Source organism: Ascidia mentula, chromosome 3 (genome assembly GCF_947561715.1).
Source record: "Ascidia mentula chromosome 3, kaAscMent1.1, whole genome shotgun sequence".
NCBI classification, from domain to species: Eukaryota; Metazoa; Chordata; class Ascidiacea; order Phlebobranchia; family Ascidiidae; genus Ascidia; species Ascidia mentula.
This window is the reverse complement of record NC_138568.1, coordinates 19,163,579-19,179,290: the sequence shown is the minus strand read 5'-3', so window position 1 is coordinate 19,179,290 and position 15,712 is coordinate 19,163,579. Positions and strand designations below refer to the sequence as shown.

The 15,712-nt window shown below is 39.0% G+C and overlaps 2 protein-coding genes across 3 annotated transcripts in view; one reads left to right on the top strand and one right to left on the bottom strand.

Moving 5' to 3' along the window:
* The first annotated feature begins 1,173 nt into the window (after positions 1-1,173).
* On the top strand, positions 1,174-4,590 carry LOC145894183 (uncharacterized). Its single transcript, XM_082982674.1, has one exon. It carries the CDS (start codon positions 1,187-1,189, stop codon positions 4,373-4,375), a length of 3,189 nt encoding a protein of 1,062 aa, XP_082838800.1. The 5' UTR covers positions 1,174-1,186; the 3' UTR covers positions 4,376-4,590.
* A 25-nt stretch (positions 4,591-4,615) lies between these two features.
* LOC145894182 (voltage-dependent T-type calcium channel subunit alpha-1H-like) overlaps positions 4,616-15,712 on the bottom strand; it is a 35,078-nt gene continuing 23,981 nt past the window's right edge. For both annotated transcript variants that reach the window (XM_082982672.1, XM_082982673.1), the window contains 24 exons: positions 15,551-15,656; positions 15,177-15,284; positions 14,968-15,041; positions 14,785-14,897; positions 14,373-14,496; positions 14,193-14,308; positions 13,778-13,915; positions 13,229-13,355; positions 12,658-12,761; positions 12,103-12,217; positions 11,592-11,747; positions 10,937-11,126; positions 10,651-10,796; positions 10,301-10,410; positions 9,906-10,045; positions 9,561-9,710; positions 9,099-9,220; positions 7,548-7,694; positions 6,854-6,970; positions 6,674-6,796; positions 6,530-6,608; positions 6,037-6,101; positions 5,354-5,790; positions 4,616-5,146 (listed from right to left, as the gene is read on the bottom strand). In XM_082982672.1, the coding sequence (XP_082838798.1) occupies positions 5,071-5,146; positions 5,354-5,790; positions 6,037-6,101; positions 6,530-6,608; positions 6,674-6,796; positions 6,854-6,970; positions 7,548-7,694; positions 9,099-9,220; positions 9,561-9,710; positions 9,906-10,045; positions 10,301-10,410; positions 10,651-10,796; positions 10,937-11,126; positions 11,592-11,747; positions 12,103-12,217; positions 12,658-12,761; positions 13,229-13,355; positions 13,778-13,915; positions 14,193-14,308; positions 14,373-14,496; positions 14,785-14,897; positions 14,968-15,041; positions 15,177-15,284; positions 15,551-15,656 (3,183 nt within the window). In that variant the 3' untranslated portion in view covers positions 4,616-5,070. The remainder of the gene's footprint in view (positions 5,147-5,353; positions 5,791-6,036; positions 6,102-6,529; positions 6,609-6,673; positions 6,797-6,853; positions 6,971-7,547; positions 7,695-9,098; positions 9,221-9,560; positions 9,711-9,905; positions 10,046-10,300; positions 10,411-10,650; positions 10,797-10,936; positions 11,127-11,591; positions 11,748-12,102; positions 12,218-12,657; positions 12,762-13,228; positions 13,356-13,777; positions 13,916-14,192; positions 14,309-14,372; positions 14,497-14,784; positions 14,898-14,967; positions 15,042-15,176; positions 15,285-15,550; positions 15,657-15,712) is intronic.

The following is a 15,712-nucleotide window of genomic DNA, read 5'->3' as shown; positions in this document are numbered from 1 at the left end:
ACAAACCCAGTCCATCACACAACGGCGCCTCACAAAAACAACCGGCCCTCACCGTGCGCCACCACCAGAGAACTGTCCGGCTTGCCACCGTGCGCCACCAGAAAACTGTCCGGCATGTAGTATCAAAATATTGTGTTTACATAGTATAACAATAACGTGTTGCTTGCTTTTGTTGCAAGTGAGTAAAACAACAAACAAATCAGTCCAACGATTTAAATACGTCTTCGAGAGTTTGTGAAAGAACGGCAAAACGGCCTGAGACAAAGCAATTTTTGTGCAAGAAGCGCAGATAACTTTACCCCACTGGTTTCAGGAACACAATGTGCAGGAAATTTGGTAAACATATACGTTGAGTCTTTGGGCAATAAAAGCAAGAGAAAAAACCGGAATATAAAAAACAAAAACGACGATTTGACGTTTTGGGGAGTTCGTTGTTAACATCCGTTGACAATCTCTTTTTTAACATCCCAGTTTTGGGCACTCACGCACGAGTAGGGGAAAAAGGTAAAATGAAGCGATTTGACGTTTTGTCGTCGGTTGGTTCAAAATTATGATCTAAATCTCTAAAAAAACACAGTATTCTGTGCAACTTGTTTATAGTGGCAACCAGACAAGCCGCGGATTGTTTTAACTTACAAAATGTCACAGTGCACATGAGGTTTGAACATGGATTTGGTTATTCCTGACCGTGTTCTACTGGCTAAGCTTCAGGGGCACCAGGGGCGTCTGTTTATCATTGCACTAATGTGCAAGCTCACGATTTGTCAGGCTACGTTCGTATTTGGGCATTTGGTCATTACCACTACAATTAGGCAACCTGGGACAGATTTATAACAGAGCACCAAAGCTAACAACGTATATTTCAGGAGTTGGAATGAACAAGTATCGTGTATTGGATAATTTCACAGCACACGAATTACCTTCTAAACCTAGAATGTTCATTTCTTTGTCCACCAAACAAACGTTGATGCTACGTTCAATAGTGGGATCCGCCGAAAACTACCATGTGTGACACAAATGGCTTCGTGACATTGAAAGTCTCTTCACGCGTCAGGTGAGTTTACGCTCCGCCAACTCTCAGCCATTTTTCTTTACTGAAACGTGGAAGTGATAAGCTGATGAATAGGCAACTGTCGAAGTTATATTACTTACAACTGCGTATCATGAGATAGCTTGAATTTAAAAAATGGATGATCACATCAAAAATCTAGCTAGCGATTTAAAATCGTCATGTGTCAGTTGTGGGTTGGACAAGCTAAAGGAACAGGATCCCAAGAAGTCGTCTATTATTTTGCACTCTATGGGTATCGCTTACATGGTTAAGGCTAATAAATGTGCTGATATGTACGAAAAACGACTGTGCCTCATAAGAAGCGCGGTGCTTCTGAACGCATGTTTGGTAAGAGATCCAGAGGGGGCAGCATTGGTAAAAGAAGACATTGATAAATTATGTTCACTCGTTCTTAGTCTCGCTAAAGCAAAAAGATCGACGATAACACTAAAAGAAATTGCCCAAGAAACAGCGACTAAAATAAAAGATATGAGGAAAATGGTAACCAAAGAAATAAATTCAGAATGGATGAGTATTGCTGAAGATAAACACGTGAGGCAGCACAATTTTGTTGCAAATGTATCCAAACTGCAAAGTGCCATACAGGAGAAGTACATTTCCATCATGGATGAAATAATGTTAAAATGTATAAAACTGAAGGGCGATCCCCCTTGCGAATACGCTTTGGTGGGGATGGGGTCGCTAGCTCGGAATGAAATCACCCCATATTCCGATTTTGAACATATTTACGTTTTGGAGGAAGGCGAACAGTTTAAACCGAGCTACGAAGAAACACTTAAATACTTCAGGTGGACGGCGGTGATATTTCAAATTATTCTTATCAACTTGGGAGAAACCATAATTCCCCATGTGTGTCTGCCACACATGAATGAGTACGGAAGCGACACGGATGACTGGTTCTTCGACGCCTACACAGTAAAGGGAATTTGTTTTGACGGAATGGTGCCGTTTGCCTGCAAACATCCTTTGGGAAGGCCGAAAATCAAGTCTAAACCTTGGAATATTGAGCTGATCAAGCCTGTGTCCAAAATGGTGAAGTACTTAAGCCAAGACGAGGATCTCAAAAACGGTTACCACCTTGCTGATATGTTGACAAGAACTTGTTTTGTTTCTGGTTCTTTGAACATTTATGAGGATTTCGAATATGCGGCAAAATCAATTTATCTGTGGGAGTGGACATCTGGACAGATTCAAGAAATTGTGAAGCAGGACCTGAAAAACTTTGATTCCCTGTTCAATATTAGCGTCATGACGTACTCTGCGAATTTCAACGTGAAGAAGGTGGTTTACCGAAGTGTGTCTATTTTCATTGCAGCTCTTGGCAGAATCAATCGCATAAAACCGAGTTCATCCTTTGAAATCGTTGAAGAGCTTATGAGGGAGAAAGTGTTTGACGTAGATTTCGGTGAAGAACTTTTGGTTGCTGTTGCAGCATCTTGTGTAGTAAGACTTCGACTGTACGCAGACTCCGAAATCCGAAGAGGAGAGAGTAATTCAGCATTAGACGACCTTACCCAAGAAGACCTGTTGCATCTTATGGGTGCAGAGAACGGAAGCTCATTTTTCGCAACGATGACCCAACTCCAACACATTTTACGCGAAATTCTTGGTGTCGCCGACAAAAATGGAGCCCATAGAGTAACCTGCATTAAGATCCTCTTTAACCTTGCATTCGACTTGCCTGGTAAAGCGCTTGCACTGTGTCAACAGTGGTACAAGCTGGAAGATAGGTGGTTGCTTTGGCTTTCGGACATCCATCAAAAACAATTGGTTGGAGAAATAATAGCTTACGTATCATGTCTTGCAGCGGCAAAGGATTTTAGTAGAAGTGAGCATCAATCACTAACGACCTTGCTATGCTTGAGAATAGCCGGACGTTATGCTAAACTCGGCTTGTTTCAGAGCGCTGAAACCTTCTTCAAATTTATGACGGTTCAAGTTCCACCTAGTGGTGGAAATTTTGGCGGCCAACTCCACCTGCAGAACTCCCCGGAATTAAAAATGGAATACGCCTTCGCTTGTTGTGAAATGGGGATCTGTCTTTACAAAAAAGGAAAATTAGATAAAGCTCAACTGTACTTAACGCTAGCCGTCAATGCATTTCGTTCGTTAAAAAATCCAAACGCTGCGAAGAATCTGGCGCAGGGTTGCTTTTACTTGGCCCACTGTTGTTTCAAAAACGAGGATTACGTCAGAGCGTTGGGGTATTTTGACTCCTGCAGACCTCTTGTGGTGGAACCAAACCGATGCCTACATTTTGAAACTTGCTTACATAAGGTCACAAGCGCTACACAGCACTTACCGTTTGAGAAAATCTATGCATGCGGCAAGCTGCCAATTGAAAGCATTTACCACAATAAAGATGCAGACAGTTTTCTAAAAGCATTTCTGATTATAGTCCTGTGCATATCCACTTCATTTGTACTACTTGCAAGTATCTCAGCTTTGTGCAATGTTGATAAGCACATAAGCAGATATGACGTGTTTTGCGTCAATAGCTTTCTAATGTGTTTGCTAATATATTTTCTGAAACAACACGCAACGAACCGTGAATTTTTCCGCTTATCAATTGTCACAGTTTTGTGGTTATTGTTTTGTTTCGATTTTCTGTTTCTTCTTTTTTTTGTATTCGCTCCTTCGTATTGTGCCTTGGCCAAAGCGACCAAACTGGATAGACTGCTACCAGTGCAAGTAACGTACGTCATCGTGGACGTGGAAATGCCACAAATTAAATGGTTTCTTACTGTTTTCGCCATCGTTTCTGTACGAAAATCGTTCTACTTGTTTTGTAAATATTTCATTGACAGTTTCACTGCAAAAAATTCCTTCGGTTACGAGGTTTTTATTAATTTGTACGCTGGGATGTCATACTATATGCCAGTGGTGACTAAAACGAACCTTGCTAATTTTAGTCTTACTGCTTCTGCACTTCTAGTATCGTCTTTTGTGGAAAGAATATTCAGTGGTGTATTTCCACAGGGTCACGGGATGGCTTTAATGTTTTACAACATGCATTCGGTGCTGTGGGTCTCCTGGTTGTCTTTTAAATCGTTCAATAATCCATGCCTTTTTCCATTAGAATGTGCTGATTTTTACAGTCCTACCCACGGCGCTTTGCGGGAGAACGTTGTGATACAAATTATCAAGACAGTTTCCTATGTACTTTTCGTGATTGGCTTTGCTTACCTTCTCTGTCCAACTGTGGTCGATGTTTTGCTGTTTATTATTTATCTCTTTATCTACAAGTTGTGTGAAATAGTTCTTGTGTTGGCGTTCGATGGAATGTCTGCATCACCTTTTTAAGCGATGAAATCAAAATCTACGCAAACCGAAAACGGGAAATTTTCCAATTGGGATTTTTCTTTGGCAAAGTTTTAACTGCGCTTTTCGTGAAATTTATTTCGCTTGTGTATTACAACTGTTAGCAAACAACAAAACCTGTTGTTGGTTTGGTTTCTGCAAGAAATCGTAAACAAACTTCTGGGTCGTTATCTCTTTCCTTCTCAACCCTTTTGTGAACGAGCACAAACTTGATTAACAAGATTTTTTCTTGTAATTTGTCTCAGGAAAATAATCAGCTTTTCTGAGGTGAGGAAGGTTAAATCGTTCTTGAACCAACGACGCAACAACCAAATCAAAAACCCTAAGCACCCTACATAACACTGATTGTAAACAGGAGCACTAATCACATTCAAGTAGTATGGCGTCAAATAGACGCAGTATGACGTAGCAGGTGACGTCAGGGAAACAACGCAAAATAAAACGATTTCAGGAGCAGTTTTAAAGAAAGAAATAAATTGTGTTGAACACAAAAACGAGCAAAGAAAAGTTTCGAGTCCCCCATGAAAACAGCGCACGTCAGACGAATGCACAATATGACGTATGTGTGGCATCGCGCGTGCAGTTTGTTCATTTTAAATAAATACTAAAAACGAATTCTTCAGTCGGCAAAGGAATGAAAAAGATATTAAAAAACGCTGAAAATCTTTCACGCTTGATTAGTCGGGACGATCACCGTCAAAAGAAAGCCACACGTCACTGGTAGAATCCGCATTTGTCGGAAGTTGGATGCTTCTGAAACGGAAACATTAACTTTTGAAGCACAAAACTTGGAGTACTATTTTCTATAGAATCACAATAAAAACGCCGATTTAATAACTTTCAATACATTGTTAGGAGAGATGTAACAAATTTGCGGTCTATTCCATGTTAGGTTCAAATCAAAAATACTATTCAAGTTCCCAATACATATTTACGTTTAAACTAGTGGGTAAAACTCACTTGGAAACAAAAAGATTGTCTTTTAGTTTTTCCGAAGGCAACGGCAGCTGAGGAAAGCTCTTATTTTGTTCTCCCGCCACTTGGTGGCGTGGTACAGTGAGGAGGTGCTGCTTGTTGTCGCCCTCTGGTGGTTTATTTTCCGTTGAAATGGATTGGGCCCCGTTTCCTTGGCAACATTCGCACGTTGTACAGTAGTCGCTCAGCCGCCTCTCTAGCGGCGGATGGTGGTTGTTATTGTACGAACGACGCAGCATCAAGTCGCCACGATGCGGCGCAGTAGAGTCAAGAGGGAGACTACGTGAAGCGGTGAGACGAGGCTTTGAAGGAACCGATAGACGGTCGGGAGATGGGGTGATGGGGTTTAGGGAGTTTGAAGTGGGGATGTCTGGGGCCGTACTGCGCCGTGTTGGTATAATTGGTGCCCGGGGAAGTTGAGTCTGCGCAAATAAACGGATTACTGGCGGAAAATCCAACATGAGCATAAATGTTTCCATGAAACTTACAGATTTAAATGTTACGTAATGGAATTTAAAAAAAAAAAAAAAAACGATAAAAACAAAGTTAGTAATAAGTGAAAATTCAATAGTTTCTGCACAGTTTCATAAAAAAGGCTATCCGCAAATCGCTTTTCATGTTCGAAGTTGTATTCTGTAACTATCACAAATAAGGCGGGTGATGGCTACCTTCGGAGAGTCAGGGAGCTGTTGCACAACTTTTAACTCTTGCATCGAATTTCCGGATGTTATACCTAAAAATCATGAAAACTGTCAAGCGGATTCACAAAAGTTTTTCACTCAAATCTAATCCGTCCTTTACACAATAAATAAAAATGTTAAAACAAGTTGATGTAAAAAAGAGCCACCCGATCATGAAGAATTAGTTCGGTAAGGTTTAGCTAATTTACTTGCCAGGAATCGCGACTATACTTTTCAGACAATAAATACAAAAAAATAGCCATAATAATCATTGAGCTACAGACAATACTGCGCGGGGAACCAAAATTATGTGCCTGATTGGTTTAACAGCCAGGTCAGAACTACAATAACCAGCTGCACTGATGAAACCTAAAAGGTCGAAATGGTGTGCACTACTGACTACAGTTCAATGGTTACTTTTATTTCAGACAAATAAACAGCTACTCGGTACAATGTACATTTAAATGAATGACACACTTACTGTTACTCCTCGTGCTTTGGGAAGTGGAACTCTTCCCAGTTGAAATTGACGATAAGCTTGACTTGTCATCCAAAGAGTTCTGTTAAAAGTTTTACTCAGTTTGACGTTTTGATTTTTAAAGACCACATACACAATATGTCTCACCTCATTGGAATCGTCACCGCGTTGCAACTCATGCATGACAACCAATTGCCGGGCAGATCCGATCAGCGAATCGCGTTCGTCCGTTTCGTCGTAAAGCTTGTCCGAATCGTTGTGAAGATCGTCCTGTAAAGGTTTTTCAAAGTCCTATTTGTGGTACGAAGGAATATTTTTAATGCTCACTTTGTCACAAACTTCAATGTCGTCGTCGGACATTGCGTCAAAGTCGTCCACGTCATTTGCAAACACGTCATCGTCCGTACCCCCGCTAGAACTTTCAAGGCGGCTGTCCTCCAATTGCTGATTAACAAACAGTTTTTACTTATGTATGCTTGTCGTATGGTTGAATGGCAACACAGACAGTATTTGGCAGAATATGGTAATTGTTCAGTTTAAATTGCAAAAAAAAGTTCGTGCATTTAATTGGAAATTAATCCGGTTAACTTAAAAGTTAAATTATCAGTCGTTTCAAAGGTGGAATTTGAAACGAATTTTACACCTTGCCGAGGCGAATGTCAGATGTTCTGTTAGTTACGATGCCATTACGACCGCATGATAACAAGTGGTTCGAAAATGCACCAAAAGTATCCCACGAAGAAGAGAAAAATTCTTGCGGAACTCAGTCATTTTCGTAATATGCCTCGATTGATGAAACAATATATTTGTTGAAAGTGGACTTACTGTTAAGTTTTGTTGTTTTAGTTGTGTTTTTTTAATCTTTTATTGCTATTCTTTTAGATAGAAACTGAGGATGCCAATTTTAATATTTATGTTAATAAATGAAGGTCATACACTGGCGCTGATCGTCCTTTACTCCTTTTGCAGTCTCAGGAATATAATATTTATTTAAAATATTGTTATTCCAGTTAGCGCTTACCTTCATTAAGACCGCCACAACGACGTTGACGAGAACAAATTGGGCCATCATGACGAAAAGAACGAAGTAAATTGGGGAGATGATGGCGCTCACGCAGCAATTCTCTCTGCAGTCCGCAGAAGGGTCGCAGGTTTCACGTAATGTGTCCTATTGTGACGAAACAAACTGTTTTATACAAGGAGATATTTCAGAAGGGATTTTACAATGGTGGTCGAAATACATTTCAAGCGAAAACCAATTCAAGCCACACAAAATTGTTTTTATATCCTTTTTTATGGTTGAATCACAACAAGCAGCTCTCATGACCAATTTCCAAAAGGGAAAAGCATGCAAAGCATCACAAATGCAAATAAAAGGCATTTCCAAAATTCAGTCCATTTAAATCTGCCAAGCAATTGCATCGCCCAAACGCATGCTCCCATGCATAAAACAAGGCGCAAAAACACATACGAAAATAAAAATCCAAAATACGCAACAGCTGTTTGCGAAAATCCCTATTCCAGTATTTACTGAAATTGGAAGGCTGTTCTCTTGTTTAAGCGTGATATACTTTTGATGGACAAACGTAACAAACACGTCATAAAATCGTCATCAAGCTGTGCTTACGTCATCACTGGATTTCTGCTGACGTTTCATCACATCCTTACGCACAGAAAGGATGGAAATTATGCTACGAGTTTCTATGACTTATTGAATTTATTTTTATTCGATTAATTTTAGTTGAATTTATTTTTATTGAATTCTAAACGGACAAAAGTTGCAAAATTTAAGGCAGTCTATTAGATTGGTTAAAATATTAGAAAATAGCATGCCTTGGGAAAACAAAATTGCATGGTTAATATTGAATCTGAGCAATATTCAACTCCAACAAGTTAATCAATGAAATCAATTGCTTCAAACAATTTGCATATTAGCCCAAATGTTAAGTAGTAAAATTAACTGAAAATTGTGGGTTAGGATCGTTTGTAAGATATAATGAACCAAACATAATATAGTTGGGAAACTAGTTTCTTAATTTTAGCTTCTATGGCCAACATAAGTTGTTTTAACGTAGTTTGTGTTATACTGCTGGTCATAGACACAAGAGGGGAAACATAGCCCCAGCACGAAATTGTAACCAACGGCAGAAACTCAGTGCAAAGCAACGCACACCGAAAGCAAATAAGTAAAACTAAAAATTGCAATGTTAATATTGATGCATTGCAAGGACAATAAATGCAGAGGTACTGTATATTATTTCGAAATATACAAAACGGATAAAAGTTGGACATATACGTTTGCCTTGAATTCGGCATCACCAGCTAGCTACACTTACGCTCTATCTACCTAGCTACATTAAAATGGGGGATTACAGTCATTTCAATTTTTAGGTGTTGTTCCAAATTATGTTAAATTATTTAAATATTTTTACGACGTTAAGTCACCATATCCTTACAAGAATATTCGAACAAATTTTAACAACTTGGTCAGGTTATGTTGTATTGTGTCCTGCTGCGTTAGGCCAAATTAGTTTACCTCCTAAAATTGTAAATAACACGTTAAAGCGCATACCTTCATTATTCCATTCCAATTATCCCCGGTCGATATTCGGAACAAGGTTAGGAGAGCGATACCAAAATTGTGAAACGATGCGTGACGATTCAGTCCATCGCATGGATGCTCGGCATCACAAGCTGGAAAGAATGTTTAAATTTCGATCACACTCTTAAGTCATGATAAAGCTATGGTTTTATCAGCTTAATTTCATTTCTGATTTTTATTGTCATATGAGTAACAAGAAAAACTGGTTTGATTTAATTTGTTTGACTTTTTATGTTGGCATCTGTTTGTATTGCTTGAAAGATTGCACAAGTTGCCAATAATAGTATAGAAATATAGAAAAGTCTTGCATATGTCATAAAAATGTTTTCATTAAACGTGCTTAACATTGAAAAAAATAATAAAGTCGTGTTTGTTTACCAAATGTTCGACAAATTGCGATAGATTAATTAATATTTATATTAAAATACTCACTTAGAGTTCCAAATAGTTCAACTCCCAGAGCGGCAAAAATGAAAAACAGGAGAATGAAAAGCATTCCCAGGTTGCCCACTTGAGGGAGCGCGCAAGCTACAGTTTCCAAAAGTGATCGAATTCCTTTCGAAATTTTCAACAACTTCAAGACTGCAAATATATATTTAGTATGTTTAATGAAAATAGGAGCGATACCTTTTAATCGATGCAACATGCATATAGATTTCAAAATAAACTATTGTGAAGCAAGACACATAAAAAGAAAGATTATATATTCAAAGTATGTTTGTTTCGCTGTTGTATTACTTGGCTCAGTCGACTTAATTGTTAATTCAGAGAATTTACCTCGTGCAATCCGAAGTACTCTCATCACCCTTATAATGGTTGGGTTGATGAACAGACTTCGGTCTCCAGCACTCCCCATATCCTCAATGACGATACCGACTATCGATAAAATGACGATCAACATGTCAAGCTGATTCCATCTGAATAAAAAATTCGCAAACGTTGTGCTATTTTTTTGTTGTTGTTTATACCACAAGCATCTGTGTATAATTTACTGGTAAGTTACTGACTTGTACAATATGAAAAGTTTACATATGTTAGCATTTTTTGATATGACCTACGCAAACTGTATTTTTGTCATAATAAACCGTACGAAATGCAATTAAATGCCGTCAAAAAAGTCACAAAAGCTCTAAACGTGTACCGGCAAATACGAATAATATTCTTTCACTCACTTGTCTGCAAAATATCGGCAGATTCCGAGCGCGATCAGTTTCAGTATCGCCTCCAGGACAAACACGGCGGTGAAAACGTAGTTGGCGTATTTCAATGCAATGCCAAGTTCCTATAAACATACAAACACATGTGGAATTGTAACAACCAGCAGCGGAGTGGGATTCACGATTGTTGGCATCAGTGTTTGCGCACAAACGATAAAAACACGTTCCAAAAATACAAATAGGAAAAATCTCAATGTTCGTTGCAACACAACACATTTTGGTCAACACAATCACTAACTCGAAAATTGCGCCAATCACTATAGTCTTTAGATCTTAAATGCCAAAAACATTGTTTGGTGTTGTACCTCAGGTTGCTGGTAGTGTTCCGTGGCCATGGTAAGTATATTTATGCCAATCACCAGAGAGATTCCGGCTTCGAAATACTTGCTCATGCAGAAGGAATGAATAGCTTGTCTTGCCTTTCCATATCTCTCGTGGTATTTTACATCATCTGCACATAAGTCACAGGATGTTTTACTATCTTTAATAGAACACCTGATGATAACCTAATTTGGTACGCACAGCCTTGGCTCGTGCGCTTAAAAGACGATGAGCGTAGCCAAACATAACATATATACCGATGCGTCCTACCTTTTTGATAATATCGGTAGCAACAATTGAACGTTAGTCTCATCCACATTCTTCGTACAACGCCCATGCAGTCATCCACTCCGGTTCGAGCACGTGACATAGTCTTCTTTCGGAAGTTGGCCTTTCCCCCCTTGGAACTCTGTCTGGATTGTTTCAGGAGGAGCCGCTCTTCTTTCTTCTTGCGAATCTCCTGCACAAAGATCTCATATATTTGCAAAGGCGGCGACATTTGTGATCGCAAATATGGTGCAGTGGCTTCCACGTTGGTTCAGTGGCTCCATGTCTTACGATACAACTTTGTGGAATCAAACACAAACGTAATTCCCACAGGAGTCATTGCGTTACCATCAACCCTAATCAAAAAACGAGAACGCTACTCTCCAATGAACTATTCTAGTCATTTTGTCCGATTTTGGAGGCTATTTTTAATTGCGTCATTATGATTTCGTTTTTTTTTTTCAGTAACGTACAACGACATTTTGTTTTTGTCAGTCATATTCGCCCAATTTCGTCTCAAAACGTGTAACACTTATAACTAACAATCCACATTTACACAAAACTAAGTGCGTATAAATAAAAAGATTTGGCACCCAAATATCCCCTTTTATACAAACAAGGACATATATATATAACCAGCCATAGCATGAGCTCATACCTCCTTCCTTTTGATCTCTTCCAGCTCGTGTTGCTCCCTGCATCTGTGAAAATTCTCCACCACAACTCCAACAAACATGTTGAGGACAAAGAAGCCAACGATGAGGAGGAAAGAGATGAAGTAGAGCAACATCCAGGGATTGTAGTTCTCAATCGGCTGCAAGGAGGACGATAATGATTGTATTCTTGTGTGTTTATCAAACTTCGTACTGTGGTATTCAATACGGATAATTGCTAGAACAAGGGCAGAAAAATGTAGCTTCATCAATGCACGTTTACAATGGTGTGAAATATAGGGACGCATATTGGAGAAATACATCATAAGCAACCGAAAAGGGATTGATTGACATTTTCGGTTGCTTTGGACGAAATAAACTGCAAAATTGGTTGAAAAAAGGACACTATTAGATGCTGCTTTGGTCACCATCAATTGACCAGAAATATATTTTGCAAAACCAGGTTTTAGTGACTTATTTCTGTTCTAAAACTTCAATTGGACATTTATGTTTCACCTGTTGATCGACTCCAACTGCGTCGATCCCGTGATACATGATTTCTACCCATCCGTCTTTTGACGAGAGAACAAACAAAGACATGAGAGCCTGCCCCAAGTCGTCGAAATTGTACCTAGAAAATAGAATACAACATTAGGAACACAACTCACGGGTTTTCTCATAATTCTGAATATAAAGAGACTGGCCCATATTGTTATTAACACTGTCATGTTAAAATAAGACGTTTCGGCAAAAGCTTATGCCATTATCAGTTTGACTGAAGTTTTTGTCGAAACGTCTTATTTTAACATGACAGTGTTAATAACAATATGGGCCAGTCTCTTTATCCTCAGAAGAATACAACATGTTTGAGGATAATCTATCATGGACAGAGTTGCTATACTGAACGTAAGACCAGTGCCTTACGAAAAACGTATGTGCTTATGCTTGTTATACCAGGACAAAAACTCAAATATTTGCATGAAAGTGTTAATACTTTAGTGTTTGTTTGTAGTACAGAAGGGTTTTAAGAATTCATCGCAATGTTATCGAGCGATTTGCGGTTGTCGTCACCTGTGGTTGGTCCAAGTGTTTTCTGCATCTTCCACACATTGAGTTCGGTTGATGACGTAACGAATATCGGGTCCTTCACAGTGATAAAACTTACCCTTGAAAACCTGAAGCATAGACACTTATGTTCACCATCGTTCTAAAAGCGATTGGTTAAGCGACTAAGAAAAACAATAAACTGATACCTTAGATGGCAATGCAACGAGCGATAACCTGTTGTAAAGCTTACTGAGAAATTGGACCCATTTTTTATTCTACATCGCTCAATTCAAAGACAAAATCAAAGACGATTGACCGAAAAGTACCACAAAGTGGAAATCTGTGTGCCTGCTAGTCTACCAGCTAGCATGTGCCATGGTCACCAGCTGCACTGATGAGACCTTACAGGTCGAAACAGTGTGTACACCTGTCTGCAGCTCTCATTGACTATTATGGCTCTTTTGCGCATATAAAATCAAAGACTTATTGTATTTAAATTTTCTTTGTAAATATTTTCTAATAGATCACTTTAGGCATTAAAATCTCCTATAAGCAACACGCGACTTGCTCATAAACACTAAAGGAGTTTACTTACTTGCACTCCAAGAATACCGAATATGATAAAGAAGGCACAACAGATAAGAACGATATTGCCGATAGGTTTCAGGGACGAAAGTAAAGTTTGAACAACCACCTTTAACCCAGGGGCACGACTGATCACCCTGAAATAAGTTGAGAGGAAAATGTGACTGAAAAGTCAGATTCCAACTGTCTCAGAAATGATGTAAATTGTGTAGGAATGTGAATACTATGGAAGATCTAGTTTGATACAAACTTTAAAACAATTATAATACGTCTTTGTGGGCATTATTAACGAAATTTTGTTTTAAATTTGAAATCTGTTGTCCATCATAATAGTTAAATGTATTGCGCTAAATTGCATCGTCAGTGTCTTAATCAAATATAATGTGACAAAACGAAAAAGAAAACGTTGTGATGTTAGGGCTAGAAAGAGGAGTGATCACCGGAATCGTTTAACAGGAATCTTTGTAGGCATTTTACTATCTCAGTTGCAACTGCTTGTTCCACAGACGCTATGTGTTCGTTAAATTGATTGACTTTCAGTTGACAACCTTCGTCATACCTGAGCGGACGCAAGGCGCGGAGTAATCTCAAAACGCGAAGAATGCCGAACAACTTTGATCCGCCGCTCGAGGCCAACGTCATCAAGACGTCAATCAATGACGTCACGACGAGAATAAAATCGAGAACGTTCCAGCCGCTGAAAGTCAAATTGATTGGATTACGACAGAATTAACGTTGACAAACCATTTGCTTTGGGAGGTGCCAGACACGATACCCCATATGGTTTATTCGGTGTCCATGCCATTTTGTTTTGCATATTTATTCATGTTCAAGTTTTTTATGTGCATAATTGAATTGAATTATTGCTGTCACTGCTCGGCAAAAGTAATACAATGCCTGAAGACCCTTTAGAAACTATTTAAATCGTTGTTGAAACTGCAATTGTGAGAAAGTAGAATATGAAATGCGTTCACCTCTTGAGGTAGGTCGAATCTCCACAGCACAATCCATTGGCGAGAACTTTTAACATGAGTTCGAGAGTGAAAACAACGGTAAAAATGTAGTTCATAACATCGATGACGAAACGTTCCTACGTCACAAGATACGTTTAAATACGTCATCGGTAAATCGTTTACGACGTCATCACAACTTACGTTACCCCCCTCTCGCAGGGAGGGCCTCTCCATAGCGATTGTGATGCAATTTCCGAAGATAAATAGTAGAATGACGTAATCAAACCACTTGTTCGAGACAGTTCGTTGCAGCAATTTTCTGAGCCTACAAAAGCATAAAGGTTTGAAAAAGCCTTATTAACGGTTAAACGCACTTGAAAATATGGATACACTACATAAGAATTGATAAGAATTGTTCTTCTGGCATTTAAGTTTCTAAAGTTTTATTCGAAACCAAAGTTTCGTCTGCCATCCGGTGAGACTTTTTCAGGGTCTTACTACATAAGAAATTCGTTTTTACTATGCTGCGATTCGAAACCGCGATATCCTGATCATGAATCCAGTAGGTTTTCTACTCACACAAGGCCTTGACCTTGACCAATGTTATTAGTACCTGCTTTCTGGAGAAAGAATGTATAGCGACCACGCGCGGCGTTTCGTCACAAATTTGTTTATTCGCTCGACGACGCAACACGACGTGAAAGCTCGACAGCAGCGACAGAACACCTGTACAAAATAAGAACACCTGTATGCCAAAAAAAAAGTAGCCACGCTGAATCTGTTTTGGTGAACTTACGTTCGTCGGCAAGTGGTCGTGTTCGCAAGACTTCGCACGTCGCGAGGTGGAGGTAGAGAAACTTGAGTTTCCGGCTGAGTAAAAACAAATCCTTGTTTTGTGAAATGGAATAATTGTAACAGTAGTACGAGCTACTATGTTGATTGCTACACTACAGACACCTTACGGTTACATAAAGCTGCAAAAATGAAGTCATATTTTAATCTTACTTCCTCTTTCCATTAAAAATTCATCTTTCTCAACGTCATCCGGGAAATTCCCCTCGGGACACATATTGAAGCTGGAGTTACTGTACGCGTCATCGTCCTCTGAATACTCTGCAGTAAAACAAACTTTAGTGTGGCATAATGAAGATTTTTTTGTTAAAATATCTAAAAGATTTTAGATCAACCCAGCAAGGAAAAGTGTCACATTGTTCTCAATATTGTCACAAATTTATTTTAAAACAATAAAACATATTTTTGCACTTGTACGAAAGCGAACAGTGAAATAATAGAAAATAGAATATAGAAAACATTGGTATCAAAATGCCACAAAATTTACATACAAATCGATCCATCCTGACCACCACTGGGTAACCCACCTTCGTTACATTCATCCATTCCTGACACCAGAGATTGTTGATCAGATGGGAGTTCTCGGTTTTTCGACCGAAATGACGACCGCAGGCTTGAAACGCTGAGTCTCGACTGGGCAAAGAAACGCAAATTATTGACTCAGTGGCTTACATGTGGCTGAAAAGTAC

Coding starts and splice junctions, on each gene's coding strand:
- LOC145894183 (XM_082982674.1), top strand. CDS start 1,187: ATGGATGATCACATCAAAAATCTAGCTAGCGATTTAAAATCGTCATGT.